A 21,814-nucleotide genomic window follows, 5' to 3' on the forward strand; every position below is an offset into this window, starting at 1 on the left:
TCACCAGTATTGAGAATGACAACATAGTAAATTTTAGAATTGATAAGTCATAGACGAAGAGATAAGTTTGTCCAACAAACACTGTTTACCTGAAGCTACTAAAGAGAAACTGTTCTATAGTTTGTGAGGCCATCTCTTGTCCTACTTCATGCTTCATGTGGCAAGGCATACTGTCATACTGTCCCAATACCTCACCACCCCTGCTTTCATGTCTCATATATTTTTAGATTTGTTTGACTGATATGGTCCTTCATAATTCCCCAATTGGGTTCAGGTTTCTTGTTAAGCCATTCCTGAAAATGCATCGTTCTATGTTTTGGATCTTTGTCTTGCTGGAATACCCACCCGTTATGATACTAAACTTGTGGAAGATGTCCCTGTAGAATGTCAGTTACCTTCAAATACACATACTGGTGTGGCACTGAACACAGACCCCCCCACCCCACACATGAAATTTAGGACTGAACTATGCAGAGCTCAAGATAAGCTGCGTATCTGCATAAAATATGCATCAGAAATGCAGAAATACGCAGTAAAATAAAATCCAAGCATATCAAATACGCAACGAACATTACAAATACACTACAAAAATATAACTTGTGCATATCACCCTGTATTCATTCTCAATACTGAAATAACCCTGCGTATTGGATTAGCAAATCGGCAATTTATTTTGAAATTATAAATGGGCATTCCGTCAACCTTGCCAAACTCCACGATGACAGTTACATCATGATCATTTGCCATCACACTTTCTTGTGGAAGTATCGTGGTATTTTTTAGTCCTACAAAGCTCTCGAACCCACACGACACCAGTTTGCAGGGACTAGATGATTAGTGTTTTTAAATATTTAACTTAAATACCCACATGTGTAAAAACTAGTGGGTAATAGAAATTTAAATACCCAGATGGATTACTGATACCCAATGATTTTAAAATGCATGGGTAAAATACCTACAACACCAAAAGCTTATCTGGAGCTCTGACTATGAGTGCTGGTAAATAAGTTTGTCTGTACCTTTGGTCCACATATTTATGCAGTTTGGAAATAGCCACATTGAACTTTTGTCTGAAAAGATAACATTGTCCTAATTGATAGTTCTATGCTCCAAACATTAGTTTAAACGTCTTCTTGCTGTTCAGGTATAGGGAGTGGTGATGGAATTCCTCAGTGATTTCTGAAAATCCATTGCATGCAAATGCGTTCTCATTGTCTCTTTAGACACATGTACTGTCCCCCTATTTATTATTCCATGCCTGATATTTTCTATGCTCATGCATGTTTTTAGACACCAATATACCAACCAAGTCGCCAACTGTCTTTGGCCTACCCTACCACTTACATCAACACACCCTACTGATTCAGAGTCCTCCAATACGCCCTAACTTACCTATGAGATAGCCAGCACGTTCGCCACTGGGCAGGATTGTCTGATGTCTCTGACTGGAATACACAATGGCCTCCAGCTGCAGAGCAGACAACTGACAATTGTCCATCACAGACTCGGGTATACACAGCTTGTAGTGGATATCTGGAGGCTCCACGCTGGCCATTGAGCTCGTTTCCACAACAGCGTCAGGATGCTTTTCTCCAAGCTTTACTGTAACATAAATTTGGATGGTGATACAGGCCTCAATTTAGCTACATAAAACAAGTGAAACCTATAATTGAAAAAGGCTTCATATTTATGTCTACATCCACCAAGTATGTTTCTGACTATCACTTACTTGTCCACACAAAATCAATCTTTGAACAGACTCTATACCTCTGAGGTTTATTACCATTTATTCCCTGTGTTATGTCTAATATGGGCTTGAAGTAAGGAACTTGATTCAACTTGCATTAGCAGCATGTTGACTTGAAAACCTCGCTGCATAGACAAAACCAGGTTGGACACTGTTCCACTTAATTCATCAAGTTAAAACAGATGCATTAACACGTCTAAACAAACAAAATGTCAGATCTCTGATGACTGAGTAATGATTTCATATTAATTAATGACATATTGCTGTAAAACTTAGTAGGAACATGTGCACATAATCTTGAAGTACCCACAGTTTGATGACTCCAAGCCGAGTGAGTGAGTGAGTGAGTGAGTGTAGTTTTACGTCGCTTTTAGCAATATTCCAGCAATATCAAGGCAGGGGACACCAGAAATGGGCTTCACAAATTGTACCCTTGTCGGGAATTGAACCTGGTGCTTCCGCATGACGAGCGAACGCTTTAACCACTAGGCTAACCGACCGCCCCTTATTTGGCATGAACAGAAGTCCTTTGGGTTGATCAGTTAAGTCAAGTCAGGTCAGACTTGGGGGGGGGGGGGGGGGGGGGGGGGGGTATGAATATTTTATCCCACAGGTTGGTAGGTTAAAAAAATAATTCATTCATCAAATGTTAAACTGGAGAGGATAAAGACAGAGGAATAAAGATTTGACATAATTTGTTTTAAAGTGGTAAACGTCTGAGACCTGCATCACTTCGGGCTTTCCTCCCACATTAAGCTGACACGCCGTGATATAACTGTAATACTGTTAAAACCGGCGTTAAACCCATCTCACTCACTCCATCAGCAATGATCCACTAATAGTTCAAGTAGTGCTACTCACATTTTTCCGGCATGTAATCGAAGTAGGTCTCTGCATGTCCCAACTCCTCCACTTCCTCTTCCACCTCCTCCTCCTCCAAGGCTGTTGGAGGACGCATGATTGTCTGACTGTGTTGTCGATGGACCTGAAAGTGGAACAATTAAAGTTGATCAAGTGTTTTCCTGTCATCTGACCCATCCTGATTCAGAGAACTTTTCTGTCATGGCATAGAACACAGACAAGGATTTTTCTAGGCTTCCTAACTAACTGCCATTGCCAGACAAGTTGGGAAAACTGTGTACAAAATTGGAACTTTTCTTCAAAAGTCCTTATTTTCTTAGTGTTTGATTGGCATTCTCTAAGTTGGCAAATAAGTAAGAAAAATGTAAAAATGAAAAAACTTTATGAATAACAACTTCAGATTTACTGCATAAAGCGACGTTTCAATAACGTTGCCATATGCAAAAAGCGTATAGTCGATGAAGTCATCTATATCCCCCGCCCATTTTAACACGTTATGGTCCCAAACCAGGTAACCGACCCAACATTTCTCTTGTCAAAATAGCTGCAATTAAAATTCTAAAATAAACATTGAATACAAAAATGTAAAATTTAACATTAAAACCTCTTCATGTTCATTGTCCTGTTAGTGAAGTGTGACCAGGCTCCAAGTGCTAACATTATGTCCCCCGGTCATTGGATCAGAGTGTACTCAATTTTCATTCTCAGCTCCCTAGGGAGTACACAACCAAGGCTGCCCTTGTCAAACTTTTCATGGAAAATAATTACAAAATAACCAACAAGCTACAGGGAATTACGGATTATCTGTTAATCAAGAGCCTTTGCCTAGGGACTTATGGCATTCATTCACGAGGAACAGCTAATCCATATTTTTGAGTTTCAAGTTGGTTATACTGACATTTTAACAATGTTTACGAGAGAAAAAAAACATGAAATGTCACACTGCAAAGAAACTGCACTGAAGGCAGCCTACTGTTCAGATGACGTAATGTCAAAATCTGTGCAGTCATGAACAATGGATGACGTTGTATTGAATATTTCTCAACTATGAAGCACTGTGACGTCATAAAGGTTGAACTGAGCAACTGAGAATCGTTTTCTATCCTTATCTCTCATACCACAATAACACTGATCTGGATATCATGAGATACAATACAGTTTTCCACCTACCTGTATTCCAGCAATGTTCTTTAGCCGAACATCCTCTTGAGACCACAGCCTTGAGAGATCCTTATTAGAAAGACTAGTTTTGATGGCATTAATGTTATTACCATTCACAAGTGACGTTGCCACATTGCTTGGAACCGTAGAAGTAACTGAGCGATTTCCTTGTAAACTGTTCAACAAAGATGTCTGAGCGGGAGTCATAGTTGAGCCAGGTAAAAGCTTCCCTCCCGACATCCCCACTTTGCTGACAACCTGTACTGGCGAACTAGTCCGCATTATTTGCCCGTTCACTGTGGAAATTGAGTTCATATTCTTATTACTACTTGCTACAATAATCTTTGGGCTGTTTGCACTGGTCACTTGTGGAGTGAGGGTGATGGTTTGCCTGCTCCCCACGTTGCCTCCGGACCCCATGCGGGTGATGGTGATGACGCGGGGCTGATTGGGCGACACCCCCTGCACCAGGGAGCGTGTGATGCTGCTGGGGAGGGACGATAGTGGGGAGGAGGAAGAGTTTAACAATGAACTTGGAACACGGATGATCTTTGGTGCATGTACTGTGGGACTTTGTCCAGGGACTATATTGGCTCGTAGTAGAGACTGTGGAACACCGGCCAGTACCTGCAACATTGCAGCATAACAAATCAATTATTCATTTCTGTATGCCAGGCTGCTTAGGCATTTAAATAGAAATCCCAAAGTGCCCTTATCGGGAAATTATGAAAATTTATTTCATTCAAAATCGAGATTTAAAAAAAAAAAGATTTTCCTAACATAAGCATGATAAGAGGTATTTGAAAAGTATTTAAAAATTGCAGTCAAAATTTCAATGCAATAATGAAACAATGTGCACTGAACCTCCTTATCATGCTTATTGATCCTGTTATCAGTGAAATGAAGTCACCTTTAAAAATCCAAAACATTAGTTATACCAACATTAACATGAACTGAGAAACCTTAAATTCTAATGTGGAATTTTTTACTGACATTTGGGGCCCAATATCAGCGTTAGAAACTGGCATTAGTCCTTTAGTCCTTGCCAAACTGCCCAACAGTTAAGGTATCATAAGGAGTAGAAATTTGCCAATTTTAGGGGTTTTGCAATATGTTATCACTATAAGGACTAGAGGACTGAAACAATTAGTTTCTGACGCTGTCTAGATATCATAAATCCTTGTCACTGGTCAGTATACAAGAATAAGCTAAACCTGCACTAAGGGATGAGGTTAGTACATGAATCAGATATTGATAATTGAACACTAATCACATTCACTGAGCACTGTATGTAGCATGTTATGATACTACACATTTAAGGGCCCTGTTTATAGTTGTTGTCGCACATACAATATTATTAATAGGCTGATTTTCTTAAGACATAGATGTATAGAGGACTGTAGAGAACTTTGTGAGGTATATATTACTGGTAGATTATGAAGTGAATATGTCAGTGAGTAGCAATAACAAGAGGTTTCTCAGGGATTACTTTGGGCTGTGCCCATGCACCACATACACACTGAACTACGAAATGGCAAATCAAATTAGCGAACTGCAGACAGCACAATAAATAATCTGGGCCAGAAATCAGAAATCGTATGATGATTCGTAAAAGATCACAGATTGTTTACATAGGAAACATCCGCTCTCTACAGTCTGGGGGAATAAAAAGGCATTTGGAAAGCTTCACAAGTGGTCGTTTTTCTCCATGTCATACAGCATGTACAGATATGTAAATTGTTAGAACTACTCCGAATGACAATTGCTTCTGTCTAGGTAATTTGTGTAACACGTGGAATATACAGCCAAAGAAATAGGAAAATCATGTTCTGTTTAAACTCAAATGACAACAGTAGCAGGCCACACTATGAAGATAGTGATCCCGAGTTTACTCATACAGGAACCAAGAAATTTCAATCGAAAAATAGTGAGTGAATATGGTCTTAGCAATATCACCGCCGGGGACCCCAGAAATGGGCTTCACACATTGTACCCATGTCAGGAATCGAACCCAGGTCTTCGGCGTGATGAGTGAACGCTTTAACCACTAGGCCACCCAACCGCCCCTCAAAGGAAAAATAATGGGACAAGGGGTCATTGTAGGTTAGCAATAGGAGCTCCAGGCCCATTCATATTATTTTCCAGAGTGATACCTGGTAGTCGCAGCGGTAAAAATTGTTCAAATCAAATGGAAACATCAGATCATGATTATGTAGCCACACTTGGGAGGAAATATAAAATGGTGATAAAGGGGGAATGTTTGGTCCTGTTGCATAGTTACAAGTCTCAAACTGGCGGGCCACATTCCAAAATTGACAACAGAAAAAAGTAGCATCAACGAGGAGGACTTCCTTGATGATGCAGGTGATGTAGAAACAGTCCAGCTTCTGCTCCTGGACACGTGTGACTTACTGGGCTCGGGGTGTTTCTTGGTTTGATATGTGCAGAGGTTGCAGTCAGCTGGCCCATGGCCTGGTTGAACAGATCAGCCTGGTTCACGTCACCATGCTTGCTGTTTGGTGTCCCATTTACCAAGGGTGAATCAGGAAACCCCTGCAAAAAATTAAAACAACTTTAACCATTTGGCAACACATTATACACTGATACTAGTTGGTTGGTTTGTTCTTTAACGCTGCCCTCAGCAATTAAGTGCTAGATCGTTACAACTATAACAATAGCTGTTTGTTCTTTGGTTGTTGTTTTTTGTTTAATGCCGCACACAGCAATAATCAAGCTATATGACGGCTGTCTGTAAATAATCAAGTCTGGACCAGACAGTCCAGTGATTGACATCATAAGCATCGATCCAAGCTATTGGGATACGATGACATCAACCAAGTCAGCGAGCATGACCACCCGATCCCGTTAGTCGCCTCTTACAACAAGCGTAGTCACCTTTTACGGCAAGTATCGGTTGCTGAAGACCTATTCTACCCCGGATTATCACTGATACTAATCAAACTAATTATCATCATGCATACTGCTATTATCATTATTATTATTATTATTATTATTATTGAAACTTTAACAATAAATTGTATATTCATAAACCTATCGTATCTCACACTATGCATTTCTTCCTTCTTTCAGTTTCAATCCTGGAGTGGAAACAAAGTTTCCAGTTTAAAAAAGCATAACACCCGAAAACATCCCAGCATTACCATGATGCCCACCCAAAACAATCGGTCACGCACTATAATCATGTGTGCGGTAAGCTTAAGTGACCGGATCACATGACACATCCTGTCTTTCATTCTCTTTCTTAGAGCGTAGAGACTGGAGTAACCGGTGCGGGCGTGGCTGGGTGGGCATATAGTGTGTGACATAGGATAAGTATATAAATATACAATTTATTACCATAAAATGCAAGTCTTTAACTTATCCTATCTCACACTATGCATTTATCCCACAGTTGGACAGTGGGACGCACATACCCTCACCTGTATCAGACTACAACTGTGAGATGTACATGAGGAAGCTGGTGATCAAGGATGCTTCAATATCAAGATCAAGAATGTGAGGCCTCCAACCTACCCTTGAGGCATTGACGAATAGACGGTGCGTCAAAATGGCGGCCTCAAGAGACTCCTGCACAAACATTTGATTCCTGGAGCCACAGAATGAGAATCAGGACAGTGCAGTTGTTGTCCTGCATAGGGGAAGGTGGCCTCTCTGGGTTGAGTGCTTGTTCAAATGTCAACAGATACAGGAGCTGCTGCCATTGTCGAAGATGTAACGACTGTCTGAGTGCCAATGGCACTAGTTTCTTTTTTTTCGACCACCCGTACGGAGGGAAGAACATCTTGCTGCTATGAACTGAAGACATTGCGTAGGATTGGGCTTGGATTTCACTATGTTGATTAGCTTCTGAGTGAACTTGAGGTGCTTCACAAGTGTTATATGATCAGCGGGGGCTTAGATGCAATCATCTATGTACACTTCAAACACGATTCCTCTGCGGTGAAGGAATTGTGTGATTGGCTTTGTGTTATGTGTGAAAAGCCACAGGGAGCACATGAGCCCCTTCCAATGGTAGTGATTGCCTTGGAATATGAACCATAGGTAATGGTGGTGATCCCGATAGATTGGCACATGAAGATAGGCATCTTGTAGGTCAAGATTGACCATGAAATCGCCTTGTTGGATGATCTTATGAAGAAGTGTGATGGATACCATCCGAAAATGAGGTGGCTATTCGAGGAACTGTGCATTAAATGTCTTTATTTTGAAAGTCATCCGAAATTTGTTGCTGTCTTTTTCGGCAAATATAATCTCAGGGTACCTGGGTACTGACCTAGACAATATATATCTTGGTTTGTGACTAATGTACCGATGGCGTCTTAAAGGGCTTGAAGTTGGCTGGCAGCATATCGTCTGTGCAGAGGATTGGAAGTAGTTTGGGGAGTCACAGATAACGGAAATCAATAGGCATGACTCAGAAGTTGAGTGATGAAATGGTCGTCCAAAATCGTCCAATTTTCTCAAAAAAATGTCCAAGTCTCCTGCCTATTGGCGATTTGAGTAATGGTACGGCTGGGGGCATAAGGTCGCAATCATATCATATTCAAAGACCAAGCTGGACACCTGTCAAGCAGGCCATAACATGAACTCACTTGACTTTGAGACAGGTGCACTAACAATAGATAAATAAGATGGCCCATGAGTTATATGTTGGTGGAATGTATTTGTAATTAAATCAAACAGCCCTCTAGCATGCCTAGCACTTGCCTTTCATTCATATAACCTTGAATACGCCCCAAAGGCCAATCTCATGGATGTTTGAAATCACCCAATACCAATTAACAATTGGTTAAAATAATATTGTGATAAATGTTCTTGAAAGAAAGAATATGTATACAGGTTCTACCTTAAGTGTTTGAAATACAGGTAAAAAGAACTTGTCTGGCTGCCATCAGGGCCCACATCTTTCAGACGCTGCAGGCCCTGACCAAACTCCCCAGGACCTCATTTAAAAAACTGCCGCTTATAGTGAAAACAAAAGTGACACATAAACTGCAGGCCATACAGACTACGGGCCAACACGAGATCCCTAGAGGGCTCTACGGGCAGGCACTTATCTCTAATACCCTTACATGATAGCCGCCCTTCTAGGTGTAGATGCCATGGCTAAGGAACAACCTTTCAGGCTGTTCACAGTGACCTTGACCTCAACAGATAGCTTGGCACTGCCAAAGTTTCATTTACTGATGGTTTACAGCGTTAACAGTGTATTTAGTACAACTCCTAACAGCTACAAATGTTGTCAACTCACCGTATTGTGCAAACTGCCATAGTCACTTGTAGATGGCACTGAGGATTCACAGCTCAAATCTGCCAAATCATTTCCAGTAATTCCAGACTCATCCAATGCAGCCGACAACAGGTCAAAAGAGTCATTCTGAAGCAAAAGAAAGTCCAGGAGTTAGAGAAATTCCTCATATGCTTTACAGTTCTACTATGACCTATAGATTCAAGATTTCCAAAAAAGTGCTTAGAAATCAGATCATCTTTAACATGTTCGTCTGTTGCTGAATGTCCCATTCAGCGATATTTCAGCTGTATGTCAGACTGTAAATAATCTAGTCATGGCCAGACAATCCAGTGATTGATAGTATGAGAAATAAGCCACGCCATCAAAGTACGATGATACAATCAACAGCCTGATCTATTATAATCTCCTATGACCAAAACAGTCTCTGGGGACCAGGGCCCACTTGCACAAAGCAATCTTAGTGCTAAGATGATCGTAACTCCCATATACATATATATATGACAGCAGTCTGTAAATAATCAAGTCTGGACCAGAAAATCCAGTGACTGACCTCATAAGCATTGATCCATGCAATTGTGATATGATGACGTGCAAAACTAGGCCAGCAAGCCTGACCACCCGATCCCATTAGTCGCCTCTTACGACAAACATAGTCGCCTCTTACACTGTTACAGCAAGCGTGGGTTGCTGAAGGCCTATTCTACCCCTGATCTTCACGGGTAGTTAGTTAATTTTGACTTGTTACATTTTAAATAAGAACATTGATAAAAAAGACTGATCAAATGTTTTACACAATAACAAGACAAAGCATTGGCTAAAAGCATGTGCAATGATCCAAGCCCTCGAGGTATAACATTCAGTGGGTAGAGGCTGCACATTGCAACCACCTGATCTCCATCATAGTTGGCTCTAACACCAAGCATGGGTACCTGGCCTATTCTGTTCCAGATGCCTGACAGGGATACGGGTTAGTAGTTTTCAAAGTGGTTGGTTCAGCAATATTCCAGCTATATGACGGCGGTCTGTAAATAATCGAGTCTGGACCAGACAATCGAGTGATTAATATCATGAGCATTGATCCACGCAATTGGGATCAATGACATGCATTAACCAAGTCAGCGAGCCTGAACACGCAATCCCGTTAGTCGCCTTTTAGGACAAGCATAGTCACCTTTTATGGCAAGCATGGGTTGCTGAAGACCTATTCTACCCCCGAATCTTCACGGGTAGTTTTCAAAGTAAATTGAATGTTATTTAATGGGGCATCAGCAATATTCCAGCTGTATCAATGTGGCCTGAAAATACTTAAGTCTGGACCAGGCAAAACAGTGCCTGAAAACATGAGCAGCGATTCAAGCTATGATGGTATGACGGCACGCAATGAGCCAAGGTAACTGATCCATATCATAGTCAGCTCTGGTGTGTTTCAACTAGATCAATTCTATTACGTATATAGATTACATTCAGTATGACTTCCTTGTAACAGACCATGTCCTATTAATGAAAGCAGCACTTCCCCCTCCCTTTAAATAAAATTTAGCTTAGTCATGTTAAAAATACTCTGATTTAAGTAAACAAATATTTCAGGAAATTAAGTTATCCTATAAACAACCAAATTTATAATTAATTGTTGAACGCTTAATGGTTCCGTGAGATGAGAAAACAGATCAAGGGTTAGACCTTGTCCCAGAAGTTTCTTCCTTGATGTAGGTACCCAACTGTAAGGTGATTGAAATCCGATGAAATCCCCTTTGTGACTCAAACTTCCTATCTGTCGTTCACATAGCACTGGGGCATCAATTAAAACAATCATAAACGAAAAGTAACACATAATTAAACGACAAGGACAAATATTGAAATTCCGAAAGTTAAAAAAAAATGTTTCTATTTTGCGGATTGTCCATGTTTACGAGTTATCCCATTTGTAAAATGCCTCCGTTATATATCAGCTTGTTTTGAATGGAACATTATTTGGTTAAACACTGACATTACAAAACAAAAGGTGCAAGATGTGCATAGGATTTATCCATGTCAAACAAAACACATTATTTGGCATTAGTGATCCAGTGTGTCGTGTCTTTAGTGTGGTGGTAAACGTGAGTTTACTTCCTCACTTCAAGATCGAAATTTATGGTAAAAAAACGAGTTTGGTTGTGTTATTTCCTTTACAATAGTTCAATTGTAAACTAAATATTTCTATTTAGTCGATGCTGACCGAATACATGGCTTACATTTGCTTCTGTTGCCATAATATTTTCACAGCAAATTACGACACCTCTTCGGCAACATTACTTGTCCCTTGCTTAATTACCCACAATGCATTTCAGACTATCTTCCCAAAACTTACATTATTATTAACAATATTTACGTCCTATCAATTTATCGTAATGTATATAATCATTTTCTAATATTTCAAACAGTAGATGAAATATATGTAATTATACTTTACTTGTTTATGGAAAGTTTCCATACTAGAATTGAATGTGTATAATAAGCTGGTGTTTATATATGGTAGTTCTGCGTTAGGAAGCTAGTATAACTGTGACACCATGATTTTTTAAAAGTAGATATCCCCAAAAGAAATTCAAAACTTTATTTTCATCCTTAATATTATTACGATAAATGACGAACTACATACGCTCGTGTAAATATTAATTCTTCTATAAAGAACGAATAGTTCAATCGCCGGAAAGCCAATCAAATTCCTTCAAAGAACGATCCAGGACCAATAGAATGTCCTCTCGCACGGCATTGCGACCAATCAGCAAAGCGTATTTCACACAAATTTGTGTTCTCTGTTTTGGCGATGAAAGTCACGATCTGGTCTGATTGACATACAATATTTGTGACGCGTGTGTGTATTAATGGTATGGTTGTGAAACAGGTCTATGTTTTATATCATCTTCAGAATGTGTTCGCTTCCATTTGACTTTTCAGACGATGCCACATCCATACTTTCATGTTTGGATTTGATCGGTTGATAAAGAGATCTATGATTTCATGCATTGATATGATGATGTGTAGCGTTTGGGTCCGTGGTTTCTCAATTTAGTGTAGGTCCTAATAATTTATTACTTTGCCTCAGATAGAACGTCTAGTTAGGTAGATTAGATATCATCATACGTCTCCAACACCGGCTTAGTTACCCTTAAATTAAAATCGGAGTTCAGAAATGTACACAAGTGTGGCATTATAACGACGCTGACTTCATGATTGTATCGTAAAGGTATGACATTTGAAAAAACGGGTATATTACACATGTGACACTGTAGATGACAGACAGAAATTAGTTTCGTAAGTGCCGTAAATCTTCTGCCTTGCTAGATAACGTTTGTGTTTACAGAAAGGTACCTTGGTCCGGAAATGTGCCCCAGGTACCAGTCTGTGTACATTCAAGATGTCACATCCAAACTATCATGTCATAATTTCATTGATACAGAGCTCTATGACTTCATCCATTGATGATGTGTTGCGTTTGGGGCCATGGCTTCTCAATTCAGTGTAATTGTTCGCTTTTCTGTAGAACATTTTGCTGTACAGGGAAGGGGAGATCGAGAACTTAAGCTTCTGTCGGTTTAGTCTGTTCAGTCGGCTGTCTTGTCTCAATCTGTCGATTGTCACCTGTCAGATTTGGCGGGTAAGTTGATCATGTGCCTCGATCACACCCGGAAACATACGAGTAACATCGGGTGGCCAATCCGATGTAACCCAATGTACGAGTGTGGAAGCACCAATCACTACATACCTGTGCCAACAATGATCCCTTAAGATTGGTATTACTTCTGCCCGTAACAATGTAAAGCAGGGGTTACGAGCAGAAACCTTTCCATAACTTTAGTTTCATTCTATCATTTGGTTTCAGATGAGCCATCAGTATTAGGGGAATATGGAGAAAACTGCTGATTCTGAGACTGTCATCAACACTAGGACAATACAAAGCAAGATCCAGTTGGAGGATAAAGGTAAACTAAGATGGGATAACGGGTAGGCTCCATGGGTCAAAACTAACTAGACGACAGATCATTCTGGACTAGAGGAATCAAATCAGTCTGTAGATTTTCACTTGTGGATTTATCTCTCTTTGGATAACTATTCTTTAACTTTGAAAATTGAAGCCAGAGTCTAGTAAAATTGTTTGGTCCAGTGAGTTCAGGTCCTCATTTACTTGGTTGATTGTATGTTAGTGTATAAATGTATAGACTTATACCCTTGATGTCCATCACTGAGAGGGTACGGGTGGCCAAGTCGTCTAAGGCGCTGCAATGCGCTGTGCAGAGTTGCGTCACTTTGGCATGCCAGAAACCCATGATTGTTGGTGCGAATCCCGGTTTGTCCCGATTATGTTTCCAGGTTTGTCAGCACCATGCCCCTGCTCGTGGGTTTCACAAAAGTGGTAAACGTCTGAGACCTGCATCACTTCGGGCTTTCCTCCCACATTAAGCTGACATGCCGCCCTATGACTGTATGCAGCATTAAACAACAAAGAAACGAACCCTTGTCACAATGTTTTCAACAGTGGTTAGGTATCAAGGACCTAAATAAAGCAATTGTCAAGCTACATGACAGCTAGACTTGTTTTTTCTTTCCATTGTAGGGCAGATTCTCTTTCCCCCCCCCCCCACCCCTCTGAAATCCGAATGTATCAGGTTATGTTGAAGGCAGTAAAATTATCTGAGAGAGGATTTTGATATTTTGGGCCCCTCCCTTTTAAAAATGCTGGATATGCTCTTGGCAAGTCACTATTGTTCCTAAATTTCAGATGAGGACAAGACTCCTGATGGTAATGAGTCCCTTCAATCCTCCTCCGTCTTGTTGACTCCTGAGGCATCCCCCGTCAAAGACAAAGACACCGTCTCAGAGTCTGCTGCATGTAGTGATGACAATGGTGTGGAGACGTCAAATGCAGGCAGTCGGTCACCATTGGGTGTCGACCACACATATGCCCAAATAGAGCCCAAACTGTGTTTGTCAGACTCTGAATCTACCTCACATTGTAAGCAGCTCAGGGAAGGGACTGAGAGTCCTCTGTCAACAAGTAGTTCACAAAGTTCTGTGCCCAAGAAGAGGAAAGGGAAACGAGGGAAGGTGAAGCCTACGCCTGTAGATGACAAGTCCTTCACACCACCAAGACCAAGGCCAGGAAGGAGGAAGTAGGCATTTCAAATTTAGGATTCACCAAGTTTGGCTGTTTGATATATCCTCGTGTACTGTTTTTTCGAGTTCCTAAGAAGTATTTCTGTTTACGTGTCTTATAACAATCACCCCAAAATTAAATTACTTCTTACCTTTGAGAACATTTATTTCTGTTAACACTTGGGCGGTTAAAGGACTATGTCTTGTTACACAACTGTTACATGTGATAATTCCTTGCCAAGCGAGACAAGTCAATCAGACACCATCTTGTTATCACGGTTATGTAGGCATCAATTTCATCCATTGTAGAAGATTTTGCAAATATTTTTTTTTTTTTGCTTTTCTCGGAAATAGGTGAACTAAATGTGCTGACACTTTACATGGATTATTGTTTGAGTTTATCATTAGTATCATGAATATCGGCAGGCATTTTCATGATTTTACGTCTTCTTGTTTTCTGATCTAATTTCTTCTATTTCTATTTTCTCAGAAAAACTGAACCTCCAACACAGAACAAAACAATTACAGACTACTTCCCCGTGAGAAGAAGTGGTCGCAGATGTTTGTCCTCACTCAAGGTATGGAATTGAATCATTGTGATGATATCTGCTCCTCTAATTTGTGTGCATGGGTTCTTCTGGAAATGGACCACCTCCGTGGTCTTGTGGTAGAGCGTCCGCCCGGAGAGCAGAAGGTTCGGGTTTCGATCGGGTTTGGCCGCGTTCATACCAAAAGACGTTAAAAGATGGTACTTGTTACCCTGTCTGGCGCTCGGCATTAAGGGGCTAAAACAAGGACTGGTCGGCTCGGAGTCAGTATACTGTGTCTGAGTGGGGTATTCATGTTAAACTGCGGCATGGTATCTCAGTGAGCTAGCACTATGAATCGGCATCAGTCCGGACAAGTACAAGCAGCCACACACTCACATGCATGCACGTCGCTATATAAGTGCAATAATCTTGGACGCGACGTTAAACCCAATTTCACCTCACCTCTTCTGGAAATGTCCACAGGTGTTGATTTGAATTTTCATTCATGGTTGGTTGGATCATGTTGGTGTATGTTGTTTTGTTTGTTGGGATTTTTTTTTTCCTAGGGGTTTTCTTGGTTAGAAGACCCATGAAGATTCTGGTGTAGAATAGGTCTTCAGCAACCCATGCTAAATGCTTGCCATAAAAGGCGACTAATGGGATCGAGTGGTCAGGCTCGCTGACTTCGTTGATGCATGTCAACGATCCCAATTGCGGGGATCGATGCTCATGATATTGATTACTGGATTTTCTGGTCCAGTCTCAATTATTTACAGACCACCGTCTTATAGCTGGAATATTGCTGAGTGCGGCGTTAAATAACCAACCAACCTGGTTAGAATAGGTTCCCTGCAACCCATGCTGGTTGTAAGAGCACACCATGTGTTGGTTGGTCAGACTCAGTGACTTGGTTGATTGCGTTTCATCATAACCCGACACTGGATTGTTAAGGAAGAGAATTTGTGGATGTCAACCTCTTTATAATGAGGAACACAACGTTTCGGAGTATATACTTACTCCTTCATCAGAATTGTTGTTTACAATATCAGTCAACTGGTCCAGACTGTTATTTCCAGACTGCCATCATATAGGTGGAATATTGCTGAATAGGGCATTAAAACAACAGACATGGTGAATTTGCTGGTGGTATTGTATATGGTAGCACACTTCATGTAATTAACCAGTTAATATGTTGGGTTTGCAGAAAGAACAAACTGAAGAAGTAGAGAAGAAAATTCTTTCCCACTGTGAAGAGGGGTTGAAGGTAGGTCCATCTCTTTCTGTAGTTGTCAAGACTGATGTGGGGCACTGGTGTCCCAGTAGTCTTAGGCATTGCAATTAGCTGGGCAGAGTCGCATCCCTTTGATGTGCCAGGATTGTGGGTTCAAACCCGGTTGGCCTAGATTATATCTAGTTTTGTCAGCACTATACTCATGATTGTGGGTCTCACCAAAGTGGTAAATGTCTTGGCCCTACGTCTCTTTCCTCCCACATAAAACTGACATGCCATGATATAACTGAAAAATCCATTCAGTTACTCCAATCTCACTCACTCCATCACAAGATTGATGAACTAATTGACAAGATTTTGTTAAACTTCAAGGCAGCATTATTGCAACATTCTTGAAAGTTCAGATATATAACAAACCCATGCTTGTAAGAGGCGACTATGCTTGTCGTAAGAGGCGATAAACAGTTTGGGTGGTCAGGCTTGCTGACTTTGTCGATGCATGTCATCATATCACAATTGTGTGGATAGATGCTAATGATGTCAATCACTGGGTTGTCTGGTCCAGACTTGATTATTTACACACCGCTGTCATATAGCTGTTATATTGCTCAGAGCAGTGTTAAACAAACCACAAAAAATCCAAAACAGTATAACAGTTAATCACAATGGTAAACATTACCTGCCCAAAGAATAATGCATCAAACTTATCTTCGTGCATTGTTTCCACATCATATCATCAAAAGATGATAATAAGCTGCTGTCATAAATCTGGCACTGAACTACTAACTATGCCATGAGACTCTCATCATGGTGGTGAGGAACAGTTACCCTGTGTTCAAAGTTAAGCATGTGGGGCATGGATGGCCCAGTTGTCTAGGGTGTAGCAATGCGCTGTACAGAGTTGTGTCCCTTGGTTACGCCAGAGACCTATAATATGGGTCTGTCAGCACCGTACCTGTGCTTGTGGGTTTCACCAAATTTGTCAACATCTGAGACCTGTATTACTTCATGCTTTCCTCCCACATTAGGCTGACACACTGTGATATGACTGGAATACTGTTCAAAGCAGTGTTAAACCAAACTCACTCAAAGTTAGGCATGGAAGTGAAATGATCCATCCAGGTTATGTAATCATGCTTATGTTACAAATCAAGTTTTAAGGGACACCTTTATTTGATCTACTATATCAGCAATTCTTAACTGCCCTGGGAATTCAGAAACTGGGAAGGGTATTATCAATTTCTATGAAAAGGGCCTGCCGCCATGGTCTAGTGGATAGAGCATATGCCCGAAGAGCGGAAGGTCATACCGAAGCACAAAGATGGTACTTGTTGTTACCCTGCCTGTGGCTCAGCATTAGGGGGCTAAAACAATTACTGGTCGACTTGGAGTCAGTATACTTTTTCTGAGTGTTGTATTCATACATTAAACTGCAGCACTGTATCTCAGTGGGCTAGCACTGTTAAATATATTGATATTAGCACAAACTAGTACAAGCAGCCACGCATGAACATCATTATATAAGTGCAATGATCTTGAACGCGAAGTTAATCCCCATTTTACCTCACCTCGCTTATGAAAAGGAATGGTCAAAGGAGGATTAAAAGTTTTGTTCTTATTCGTACACTTAAATTCGAAAGGCACATGAAAACCTCACACTTGGAAAGAATATCCCTTATATTTCAGGTATCAGTTTACACTGTGGGTTGCAGTTAATAACATGGTGACCTGTGAAGATCCGGGTTAGAATAGGTCTTCAGCAACCCATGCTTGCTGTAAAAGGCGACTATCCTTGTCGTAAGAGGCGACTAACGGGATCCCGTGGTCAGACTCACTGACTTGGTTGATGCATGTCATAGATCCCAATTGCCTTGATTGCATAGATCGATACTTATGATATTAATCACTAGATTGTCTGGTCCAGACTCAAATATTTACAGAATATTGCTGGAATATTGCTGAGTGCGGCGTTAAACAGCAAAGCAAAGCAAAGCAAACAAAACCTAATAACATGGTATATGAAACCTGTTGAATATTTACCTTTTCTTTTCAGGTTGTGAATTTTGAGGGGAAAGGTCGTGGTGTGATGGCAACAAGATCTTTCTTCAAGGGAGAATTTGTTGTGGAGTATGCTGGTGACTTGATAAATATTGGAGAGGCGAAGGAGAAAGAAAAATATTACTCTGGTAACCCCAAGGTTGGCTGTTACATGTACTACTTCATCCACAAGAACAAGCACTACTGGTAGGTCATGGCAGTTCATTAAGTTTGACTGTTGTTAAGTTTCAGGTGTTTAAATTCTTGTTGATATAGCATGGCATTGAGACTTCTCAGAGATGGTAATTAAGAAACGTTCCAATCATGTCAGTCTCCTCGGGGATTTGTGAACATATAGTTCTAGAGTGTTTACTTATTCAAGCACTGTGTGAGAAAAAGAATATATTTTTACAAACTTGAAATTCTTGTTTCTTGTCTTTTGAATGATATGTAAAAATATTTATAGTATCGGCCTTCTTAATTTCCTCCTTGGACCTTTGATGTAGGCAAACATTATTCTTTTCTGCAATTTATTATGTTTTGCTACTTATGAATTGAAATACTTTGTTTGATACTGTAGTTTACGTTGTCTTATGGATATATGAGCCACTGTTTTGAAACATGAATTTATATTTTTCCAGTGTCGATGCCACAGCCGAAAGTGGAAAATTAGGTCGACTCATCAACCACAGTCGAAATGGAAACTGCCAACCCAAAGTATTTGAAATCAAGAAATTGCCATACCTAACTCTCGTGGCGTCACGCGAGATCTCAGAAGGGGAGGAGCTTCTCTATGACTACGGGGACCGCAGCAAGTCCTCGGTCGAGTCTCACCCGTGGCTGAAGTTATGAAGTTTCTGTTGTGTCTAGCTTATAGTTCTTGTTCATATGATCTCGGCATTATCTAGTTGCAGTTTTCAAATATATGGTCTGATTTATGTACCACTCCCCAAAATGAATTACTGGAACTGATAAGAATAAGGTTTTAGTAAGAAAATTCAATAATGTTCTTTTCCTTTTACGCCTTGTTCTGGGTTATGGCTGCTTGTCCTCTAGCAAGAGATTACAGACAGTTTTAAGGACTGGTTGTTTTCTTTTAACATCTGGTGGCCCGGGTGGCCCAGGCGTCTAAGGCGCTGCGATTCGCTGTGCAGAGTTGCATCCCTTGGGCACGCCAGAAACCTATGATTGTGGGTTCGAATCCCGGTTAGCCCCAATTATGTTTCTAGGTTTGTCAGCACCATACCCGTGCTCATGGGTTTCACCGAAGTGGTAAACGTCTGAGACCTGCATCACTTCGGGCTTTCCTCCCACATAAAGCTGACACGCCGTGATGTAACAGGAATACTGTTAAAAGCTTTGTTAAAACAAACTCACTCACTCACTTTTAACATCTAGTAATGTATGAGAAACACTTGTCTGAAATGAGTTGTCATTTCAGTTCCTGTTGTCTGGGAGATATGGGATAGCTAGGTGGTTAAACCATTTTTGTCATGCCAGTGCTGGGTTCAATTCTCCACATAAAGCCCATGAAGCCCATTGCTGGAACATTGCTAAACAGGGTACGATCCGACATACTCGCTCAGCGGGTCCTGGCCTGTAACAGATCATATGTACATAATGTAAATATGTTAAGATGTTGCCTGTATTGACAGATAATGCAGGACAGAACAAGAGCATATAGTGACAAAGTTGACACCCATGTATCTCCATTGCAATATGAGTATGTATTGGATTGGATGTCAGATTATGTGATGGCTGTTCTTCTGTTACCACTGCATAATTTGAATCAGGGTTCTGATTTGTTTAACGTAGTGTCATTTTCTTTGTTTCCATGAAGGGGAAAATGAAATGTAAAATTAAATAGCCTGTTTGTGTCTGTGATAGTTATACATTGAGGAGGTGATGAATCGTTTTGTGCGGATTTTAGAGCAGCCTCTTTCAATGTAGAAAGTAGTCTCCCTTGAATTAATACCTGATCAACACTGTGCTGGGATTTATCTGGGATTCCCAAACTGAAGAACACATACTTCTTTTCAAAATTGCAATTTTTGTTAAAATTAATATTTTTTTCGAATTGGGTGGTACATGTATTTTAACATTGCATTTAATAGTGCATAACTAAGCACTGAAACGTTTTTGATCCTCTTTCAGTCTGCGATTGCAGCCACTAGTCTGAAGGCCGAGTATTTTACAATTTCTTCTGGTCCAGTAAGATCAACTTATTCTATATTAAGACTAGTGTCTTCTGAAAATAATGCCAAAATACAAGTTAAGACTTGTAGACTCCCAAGTATTTGGCTCCGACTGCTCTTTATTGGTCCTGTTATCAGTGAAATACATGTCATCTCGACAAAGCTATACCATTGGTTATCATGATTTATAACAGTAACTTCATGAATTGGGAAATGTTTAATTCAAATTTGGGAATTCGTACTGAAATTGACTAGACTTGGCTCCGAATATCGGCCTCTGAGCAGGTCTAGATAAATCTCTGCCGACAGGGTCAAAAGTGTGTGTCTATTTACACCAAATGAATTTAGCAAGATACCGAAAGGATTTGTATTGTTGGTATGTCCTTAGCAGTCTGCTATTATCCAGAATTGTGGTACAGTAAACTGACGGATATAACGAACTTACTTTTTTGGTCCCGACTATTTGCTGTAATTATGCTGTATATATGCTTATAACGAACTATGGTTATAACGAACTAAAATTAGTAGTCCCTTGAGTTCGTTGTAACCATACTTTACTGTAAATTGGGTTCAATTTATATGTACTTGTCTCTACTTTTAGACACAAGTCTGTGAAGTAATAGCTATTATCATGATTATTGTGTTGGTAAGATTAGCTGTATATCTATAGCTACTTCAGGGATACTAATACCCCAGGAAACCTCATGACACCAGTCCTATTTCTCATATGGATGTAATGTGTGAAGCCCATATCTGGTGTTCCCAGCTGTAGTATCGCTGGAATATTGCTAAAAGTGTGTAAAACTATACTCACTCACTTCATTATTGACTGGTGACACGGGTGGCCCAGTCGTCTAAAGGTGCCGTGATTCGCTGTGCAGAGTTGCTTCCCTTGGGCATGCCAGAAACCTATGATTGTGGTTTCGAATCCCGGTTCACCCCAATTATGTTTCTAGGTTTGTCAGCACGATACCCGTGCTCGTGGGTGTCACCGAAGTGGTAAAGGTCTGACACCTGCATCACTTCGGGCTTTCCTCCCACATTAAGTTGACACGCTGTGATATAACTGGAATACTGTTAAAAGCAGCGTTAAGCCCAACTCACTCACTCACTCATTATTGACCTGTTTGTTTATACTAAACATGTAGAATAACTTCTTTGATAGGCATTTAGAAGTTGGAGTACTCAGTAAGGATAGGATTTATGCTTGAACAACTTCTTTATTATCCCCCGCCCAACAAAATTCAATATTTTTTCATGAAACTTTGAAAGTCTGTCAGGTACATGCTGAACTGGTGCCTTTTGCTATTTAGAAATTTTAGAATTTTTTATTTTTTACGTTTCCATGGCAACAAGATGGACTTTGGTTCTGTGAGGGTAGGCTTTGTTTCAGGAGCATAACTCATAAACCGTTCAATATTTTTTCATGAAACTTCGCAGGTTTGTCAGGTACATGCTGAACTGGTGCCTTTTGCTATTTAGAAATTTTAGAAATTTTTATTTTTTACGTTTCCATGGCAACAAGATGGACTTAGGTTCCAAACTCTTCTTTTTTTTACAATTTCCATGACAAGTTCCACCTCGGTTAAAAAGGGTAAGGGTTTGTTTAGATTTAATTATGTCATAAATTCTGCAACAGGGGCGGGG

General features: G+C 40.3%; 2 protein-coding genes across 2 annotated transcripts in view; one reads left to right on the forward strand and one right to left on the reverse strand.

The window, feature by feature from the left end:
- The window catches only part of LOC139456173 (protein strawberry notch homolog 1-like), a 46,573-nt gene extending 35,224 nt beyond the window's left edge, over nucleotides 1-11,349 (reverse strand). The window contains exons 1-6 of the mRNA XM_071237732.1: nucleotides 11,273-11,349; nucleotides 9,042-9,167; nucleotides 6,182-6,322; nucleotides 3,779-4,396; nucleotides 2,609-2,732; nucleotides 1,393-1,602 (exon numbers count right to left, since the gene is read on the reverse strand). Coding sequence (XP_071093833.1) covers nucleotides 1,393-1,602; nucleotides 2,609-2,732; nucleotides 3,779-4,396; nucleotides 6,182-6,322; nucleotides 9,042-9,167; nucleotides 11,273-11,290 — 1,237 coding nt within the window. The 5' untranslated portion in view covers nucleotides 11,291-11,349. The remainder of the gene's footprint in view (nucleotides 1-1,392; nucleotides 1,603-2,608; nucleotides 2,733-3,778; nucleotides 4,397-6,181; nucleotides 6,323-9,041; nucleotides 9,168-11,272) is intronic.
- A 491-nt stretch (nucleotides 11,350-11,840) lies between these two features.
- Nucleotides 11,841-19,007, forward strand: LOC139455342 (N-lysine methyltransferase KMT5A-like). Its single transcript, XM_071236896.1, has 7 exons — nucleotides 11,841-11,908; nucleotides 12,904-13,003; nucleotides 13,801-14,191; nucleotides 14,665-14,752; nucleotides 15,909-15,968; nucleotides 17,989-18,179; nucleotides 18,614-19,007. Exons 2-7 carry the CDS (start codon nucleotides 12,928-12,930, stop codon nucleotides 18,822-18,824), a joined length of 1,017 nt encoding a protein of 338 aa, XP_071092997.1. The 5' UTR covers nucleotides 11,841-11,908; nucleotides 12,904-12,927; the 3' UTR covers nucleotides 18,825-19,007.
- The last annotated feature ends 2,807 nt before the right edge of the window (nucleotides 19,008-21,814 follow it).

This window comes from Haliotis cracherodii, unplaced genomic scaffold (assembly GCF_022045235.1).
Source record: "Haliotis cracherodii isolate W230 unplaced genomic scaffold, xgHalCrac1.p SCAF_11, whole genome shotgun sequence".
Taxonomy (NCBI): domain Eukaryota; kingdom Metazoa; phylum Mollusca; class Gastropoda; order Lepetellida; family Haliotidae; genus Haliotis; species Haliotis cracherodii.